This window comes from Haplochromis burtoni, unplaced genomic scaffold, assembly GCF_018398535.1.
Source record: "Haplochromis burtoni strain Fernald_Lab_line unplaced genomic scaffold, NCSU_Asbu1 Contig_9, whole genome shotgun sequence".
NCBI classification, from domain to species: domain Eukaryota; kingdom Metazoa; phylum Chordata; class Actinopteri; order Cichliformes; family Cichlidae; genus Haplochromis; species Haplochromis burtoni.
The window spans coordinates 2,301,559-2,309,644 of record NW_024582370.1 but is presented as its reverse complement, the minus strand read 5'-3'; the positions used below and the strand labels follow the sequence as shown (position 1 = coordinate 2,309,644).

The window sequence follows — 8,086 nt, the reverse complement described above, 5'->3', positions numbered from 1 at the left end:
TTAAACACGTCACTCGGCTGGCAGGCAGGCTGGCTAGTATCTGGCGGTGGTGGTGTGCGGTTGGACTGTGGTTGTGTTTCAGGTCTGGTCGTGTTGATAACGACACACTTACGACGCATTTCATCGCGGGAGAGATGGGAGTTGTGAAGAAATGGCTCTAAAACAAATTGCCCCAACGCTGCTGGCCCTGCTCGGGCTGGTGGCCGTCGGTAATGGTAAGTTTCATCCGAGCACCTCTCCGGCTTTTGTCTCGATGTGTTTTCCTGGACTGGGCATCGCCTGTTGTCGCTAATCGTCATGGCGCTCTCTATCGCGGATTTGGCTAGCCGTGTCTTGCTAGCGTCGACCTCAAAACCACGGCTGCTGTTTGGTCGAACCGGCTGCCGTGCCGTGTTTGATGATTTATCGATATTTTTGGCTTTTATCCGCTGACAAATTCAATTGAGCTGTTGTTGAACACGAGTAGCGAAACCAACAACAACCACCACCACAACAACAACATGGTGGGGCTGTCTGTTCCGAAGCGCCAGCTAACGTCTGCTAGCTAAAGTTAAATAATGTTGATAAATCTGTGTTATTAAATGGATACAAAACTGATATAAATATGATTTTATTATTCTGTACGAACACCCCAAGCTAGGAATAGTGGTCTACATGGTGCTGTTGATGCTGAGGTTAATCTCTTGTGTGGCTGTTATGCTAACTTATTTACAAAATAGTGTCTTTTTGGCTTGTGACTGCTTATCGCTGTTTTGCTTGGGGACGTCGTATAATGATAGCTGGCTGGTTGAATTTGCGTAATGTGGTCAGTTACAGTTTCGTCACATGTTGTGAGGACTGGTTTCCACGCTGGAAGGAGCAGAAAGGAGCCTCTGAATGAAGGCCTAACCTACTTTGTGCATGAAATGTGTTTTCTGAGGGTAAACACTGGCAGCTCTGCCATCGCTTTCCATTTGTAAAGAGTGAAAAGGGTGCTTAGTGGACCCCCACCCCCCCCTTTCCTTCCTGCACAGCAGAAAGTGAATGCTGGCATAGGGCGACAGCAGCCGTACATTCAGCCATCCCAGACAGAAGTCAGAGTTGAAGTCTGGGTTCATTGTGATGGAAATGTGGCAAGTGGGGTCTTTTGAGGCGCCAGTTATGGTCCTTCTTCAGTCCGATTCCTCCCCATCTGCTGGAGCAGCTGATGCCCAGCTTCACACAACAGCACCACATCACAATATATCACTATATGTAACAGCACACACAGTATATCACCAGATATTCTGCCAAAGCACAGAGCGTTTGGCCCCTCAGCTCTACTGACCTTTAAGTTTGCTCCAAACGTCCCTTCACTTTCATTATGCTTCAGTAGGTTAGACACAAGCATGTCTTGTTTTATGAAAAACTCCGTTCTCTTCCTTTGAGTTTTGCACCTTTGTTTCAACTTGCCACTCACTGGATACACTTATTGTTAAAATGATCCGTGTGCCAGGGGGAAAAAATTATCTTTGCTTCATTTGTTATCCATTAAAGTGTACTGTGCTAAACAATTGAGTCATCCTTCCGAGAATCATAAAAACTGTTCCTCCCCCACAAGTTTAGATAAGGGCGCAGTACACTAAGGTTGATCAGTTCAAGGCATGCTGGGAAAATTGTCACACCTGAGTGGCCAGTTTGTTTGCCTGGGTTACACCAACATTAACAGAGATGTGTGAAGGGGGAGAGTTGAGGGTGGGTCTGTGACCGGTGCAGACACACACAGTGATAATGGGTCTGTCCATCTGGCAGGGTTTGTCATGCAAGGGGGGCCACGAGTCTATCATGAGCTGCTTTCTCCCTATGTAATGGCTTACACCATGCACAGGCTGAAACCAGACAAACCTGAAAGCTGCTTCGCTGGAGCAGATTCCAGGCCTGCGCGAGTATGTTTTTGTGAGAATATGCTTTACTCACAGGTTTGAATCTGTCACGTGTTGTTGACTTCACGAGGATTAGGAGTCACTGGTGTTATGGGCATTACATGTCTACGTGACGCAGTCCGACTGGGTGAATTGAACAAAGTAGCAATGTGATATGGGCACTGTCAACCACAGTGCCGCTAGGTAGGGCGCGTCCCTCCCCTTCTCTCTACATTCTCCATCTCGCTTATATAAAAGCCTGCTGCTTTGTCAGAATTTAATCTGTACTTTGTTGTCTGTGGTCCCGTTTCTGCTTTCATTCACTTACTTCTAACAGGGTGGTGAAGAAAGCTTTAGTTTGGGTTGGGTTTTTTTTTTTTAATTTTTTATCTCTAGGTTAGAGGAAGGCCATTGGATAGATGAGCTCCTGCTATCTCTTGACCTCTGAACTCACCTTTGGAAGCTCTTCAACATACAATCACCAGGCCTGCCAGACTATTGTCGTTTCCTGATGTGCCTCTTTTCCACTCTTTAGTCATGGATGCATAACCCTGCTGTCTTTCTGGTAAAATGACCGCCTTCTGCCATTCAGACATGGCTTATTAATGTTTCTTCATTTATTTTACACATACAACGTTGATGGATAGAACCACATACATGTGAGATTTGGATATCATGCATCTAGTGAGGTATGATATCCAATAGGAGGCAAATAGAGCGTATAATGTTCTTCCCATCATTTATTTAACACATTGAATGTGTTAAATAAATAAATGAACATTAGTGGCCTATGTGTGAATAACAGAATGCATTAGATCAGAGTTTTCTGACTGCAACATAGTGACCGAACATGAGTGTATTCAGAAGGATTCTTTCCCCCCTTCTCATTATGAGCAATTGAGATGCACAGCAGGCAACGGCATGATTCACAGTGGCTTACATCAACACATTGTAATTGCACGCATGCCTATACATTTATGCAAGTATATAGGTTTCAGAATTAGATAGTAGAGTGTTGTCGGTCTGCTGCTTTTATGGAAAAAGGCCATAGTGCTCATTAAGATGTAAGGTAGACCTGTTCAGGTGCACTCAGATTAATGGATAATGTTGCGTGTCTGTGGCGTGTGGTTGTGGCTTGAAACTAAAACATGCCTTCCTTTCAGTTTGAACAGGGAACTCACTCTACAGGGGTAAACGGTGCAGGTGCTTGTGTAATGTCAAATTTGATGTGAAAGAGTTCAGGTGGTGGCTGTGTGAGCTAGTCAGTTTGGAACATGCGTATACCTGCCCATTAGATCAGAGCAGGGAGAATGTACAGAGAGGTTGAAACTTTATAGGTTCCAAGGTGTAAGCCCGTAAGGAGAAGACGGTGTGGACAGGGGAGGTGAGTTTGAAAAGTAGAACGTGTTTTAAAGGGGCGGGGGTTCCTTCTCCCTCAGTGTGTAGCAGTTGTTTAAACCTGTTCTAGATAAGTTGTATTGTCTGCCAGATCCCTGCAGCTATGTCGTGATCAAATGAAGTTGCATCACATCCTCTGTATAAAATTTCTGGTTGCTTCCTGGCTCAGACACCACCTCCTTTGCAATTTGTGTTTACTAACAATTTCCATAATGTGGCACTGAGCCAGTCGGGGTCAGGTTAGGTCCGGGGTGGTCTAGTTTTCCTTCCATAATGACCAGTGTTGTTAATGACCTCCTTTGGCCCGGAGGCAGAGAGCCCTAATTGCTACAGCAGACGGCATAGCCCCGGACTGACCCGGCTCCTCCATTACTGATGCTAGACCGCAAGAAATTACTATCACTTTAGAGCCAGCCAACTTCTTGCCTGTCCTCTTCTCTTCAATTTACTCTAAAGTACTTGTCTTTGTTTAAAGAGTTTTTGCATATTGTTCATGAACCTGCATTTGTTTCTGTGGCGTATCTTAAGCATACACAGACATAAGATCTGTGATTTCTCACCGTGCTTCCACAGACTTGATAGTTACATTAATTTATGTCTATAGAGCTAAACTCGACAGCTTCCTCCATTGCATGTCTCTTTGATTTGTTTTTCTTTTTTGTTTTTTCTGACTGCTGTTGGAATTTAGATCAGACCCGCACTGCCTTGTAATTTTCTGCTAGAAGGTATGCAGTCTACTTGTCAAGTTTTCTCTAATACTTCCGTGACAATGATTTACTTTGATTGGTGTGATCCAGGGTAAAACTTTTGCTTTTGGAATCCAGTGAGAGTGCCTTATCTAACTAGCTCTTCAAATACCATTTAACCCTCTCCTGGGCTCAGATAGTGTTGGTAGCTTAAACAGAGCCCAAATTTGTTATGAGTAAGTGTGTGAATATGCAAAGTAGTTGCTTTTTTTGAGCTTTAAAGGTAACTGCTGGATTTATGCCAAATCCTTGTGGTGTTCTCGGATCAACGTTGCATTTTGTCTGGGCTGTTTTTATTTTGGTTTCACAATATTATTAGCTTAAGGATTATCTGCAAAATAACTTAATCTGTCTTTTTTCACAATGAAAAGAGTGACATAACTAAAATTAATATTTTTGCCATATGTGAAATTTCTATATATATGTTGTGCTATGTATATATTGTCATTCTGATCATTCTTCTCAGTTATTTATGCAATGAAAATACAAATTACAGCAGAATCAAGGAGTTTTGGAAATTAGCTTTAGTTTTCAGTGCGTCACTTCAGTTTTATTTATGTAACACCAGATCACAACAAGAGTTTACCTCAAGGTGCTTAATATTTTAAGGTGAAACCCTACAAAAATCCCCCAGGGGGATAAAAAAAAAAAAAGCTTGGACAATGAAACTGCCCTTTATGATCAGACACGTGGCAATGGTCGGACAGGACAAAACTCCCCTTTTGACAGGAAGAACTTGACATCAAGGCTAAACACAAGCAAACTAAAAATAAGTGTGTAAGTGTCTGCAGTGTATTTGGTGCCAGTTTTCAGAGTTGTTGGTCTGTAAGAAAACAGTGTTTGTGTTTAACAAATAATTGTAACCGAAGAGGGGAAAAAAACGACACTTCTGCAAACATCCAGGATTGTTTTCAAGCAGCTTCAAATGGCACTGACTCATATTACCACGGTATATTTTAGAAATCAGTTTGAGAATCTGAGCACAAGTGTCTGCAACAAATCCAAAGTGAACCTGTGCTCACACTCGTGTGCTTTTGAACTCGACCAGAACAACAGACAAGACAGGAAGGGATGTAGCCTCAGGCTGGTGGTTGGTAGACATGGTAGAAGCAGCCTCGGCCCCAGAGACTTCACTTTAGAATCAGATCAGTAATCTGACCCTGAGATGCAGACAAAGGTAATGACTTTCCTCCTTCCCCTAGCATTGATTAGGACACAGTTGTGGTGTGTGCATGTGTATGTTAGCCTGTGTATGTGTGTTGCACTCACACTGTCTGGTGGCGTCTGCTTGTCTTGATCAGCTCTCAGTCTGGTATCTGTATGGATCTAATTTCAGCCAGTGCATTTTGGTAATGGTTCCCCCCTCCCCATGCACGCACACGTGCTGATTGTCTGTCTGAGCCCCCAGAAACCCACAGTGTTTGTGTAACCTGCCGCCCTGCGCCAAGCACATTTACAGTATTTTCTTTATGTTATCGTACACAGAACTTCAGTCGTGTTTTGAGAGCGTTGTTTCCACCAAGTCGGTCTGAACGGCGCATGCATCTGCTGAACGCTGTCATCGTGGTTTATGGGTAAATTTCTGTGGAATGGGGCTGTTCTGTGTTTTATTTCGTTAGGTTCATAGGACCACCAAATTAAGGCAACGCTGTTTATGGCAACAAAGTTTTAATAATGTTTTCCTGACTGTGTTTTCCATTTCCTGTCTCAACACGAACGGAATGATTGGAACTCCGTACTAACGGCTCGAAGGGATTGCGTTTAGGCTCTGCTCTCCCTGTTTTTGTCATGCGTTCCCTTTTCTGCTCCCTCCCATAAGTTAAAGTCTAGACTGGGTTTTAATGACAGTCGCAGCTGGTCACTTGGGCAGACCTCAATCGCAGCTGGGGGGCCCTGTTTGCCGCCTCCCCCTCTGTATTGTCCTTCCCAAATGGGGACCAACCCCCATCCTGTCTGGCCCAGAGCAGCTCCCCCAAACATCGGGGTTGTTACTGGTAACCCCACTCTGCTGTCCCCTGTATGCCACCCATCCCCCCACGCAAAAGTGCACACCCCCCACTCCAGTCTTTGTTCATGTAGGGCCAGTCCAATCCCTCCTCATGTCGCCTTAATCTCCACACAAAGGACCAGTGTAAAGACCACCAATTATGTGGATACAAGAGCAGAGTTCACTCAAACTTCACACACACGGCCTTTTCCTCAGATCCAAGTGTATTTAGGCTCGGTAATATTCCTGCAAGTCTGGCTTTGTAACACTTTGGCTCTGAATCTATTGAGATATGCAGAGCGCTGTGTAAACAACACAGCATTGGGATAAATGTTTTTTGTTTGAATTAGTTAAGTAGCAGAACTCCATATTGCCTGATGTTCATCTCGGTTTTTTGGATGGTTTTTTGTTGTTGTTGTTGTTGTTGTTGTTGTTGTTGTTTGTTTTGTTTTTTTTAACCGCTACCTCGTGCCATCTTTTGCAAAGTTTTGTTTGGGGCTGTGATTTAGCAGTTAGATGAATATATTGGCGGGTGAGCGTTGGCTGAATTCTTGAGCAGTTTGTTCTTTTGGAGTGAATTTGAAGGCCAATTTTTTACTATTCTATTTTGGTGGTCTGCCTCCATGAGGATCTAACTTGGCAGATAAAGAACCTGTAAAGCAGGTTTCAAAGCTTGTGCTAATGAGTTGAGTCGGCCCATATTTTGCACATTCGTGTCCCTCTTTCAGTTTTTCAGAAAGCAGAGGTGACATTTGAGTGTGTTTTAATGTTTGCTGTCCAGTTGGTATAAATTATATTTGAAAACTAAATCAATAACTGTACGTGTGCCCGTATGGTTTAGTGACGCGTGCTTTTCCCAGCAGCTTGTTCATTATTATCAGGATGTGAGAGAAATGTCCTCCGCCTAATTGCTTCATCTCGGGCTTTCTGCTCATGACTTTTATTTGGGGGGGGTTGGTCTGCTTGTTTTTTTGTTTTTTTTCGTCATGCACATATCGATAAATATTACACAGTCACCAGCAGGACCCCTTACGGCTGGTGGACAGATTTTTATATCGCCTAAGCCTGTTTGCTGATTGCATAAATGTTATACATTGTAGTCACAGGGCGTTCAACTTACAGGATGTTTTCATTTAGATAAAAGCATTAGTCAGTAATGAAACATCAGATCATTTTATCTAAACTTGTGAATCAATCACCATCAAGTTAATAATAAATATCCTCTCATGTTTTTGCTGTGCTGAACACACATAATGTTTTTGCTTCTCAGCGTGGAAGCGGGCTACACATGGTATAGTCATGAGGTAGCCCTAAATGAAAGGGAGGACTTCCCACAAACCAAACTCTTGGTAGGCCGCAAACCATCCATGGTAGAGTTGAGAAGCAAATGTGTGTGTTTTCAGCCATGTTTGGTTTCCTTCCTGAGCTTCTGTCTGTGTCTGTGTGCCATCTGTCTTACCACACACAGACTCTCCAGTGATGAATGTGCCTTTTCATTTCAGATCACCGTGTTCTTGTCAGATCACTCCTGTTAGCTCATTATCGTGTATTGGTGCAATATGTTTGTCATGAAAAAAACTTTTATAGCCTTCAATTTGAGTTTTGTGAGGCGATTCGGTTTACAATCCTAAGTGTGGTGAGGAGGCGCTTTGTCTTAAAATGTGCTGCGTGTGTATTTCCTTTTAAATGCTGCTCTTGCTTTTGAGAACGTATTGATGAAAAAGACTCTTGTCTGGATTCACTTGGTAAAAATTTGATATGCTTTACTGAAAAGCCATAAACGGCAGACGTGAAGGAGAGATGGTCCTGGTGGAAAGAGGTGTTTCAGGTTGTCTGAATGTTGATGGAAGTAATGTGTCATCCTGCATTTTAAACCTACAGCCATGACTCCTGTCATCGGTTTTATTTTGTTAAACTATTTACCACGCACTAGCCTGATGTGGCACAGGGCTTGTTTTTCTCTTTTTATCAGGCCCAGCCTGCTTTACCTCTGTGTAATCTGCAGGAAATTCCATCTGCATGCGAACTTGAGTGAAATTTGGACACACTCAGCATTGAGTTCCTGTCACTTTCCC

At 43.3% G+C, this 8,086-nt stretch overlaps 1 protein-coding gene across 1 annotated transcript in view; it reads left to right on the top strand.

Moving 5' to 3' along the window:
• The window catches only part of acvr1ba (activin A receptor type 1Ba), a 13,842-nt gene continuing 5,756 nt past the window's right edge, over nucleotides 1–8,086 (top strand). The window contains exon 1 of the mRNA XM_005914754.3: nucleotides 1–215. Within this exon, the coding sequence (XP_005914816.1) occupies nucleotides 152–215 (64 nt within the window). The 5' untranslated portion in view covers nucleotides 1–151. The remainder of the gene's footprint in view (nucleotides 216–8,086) is intronic.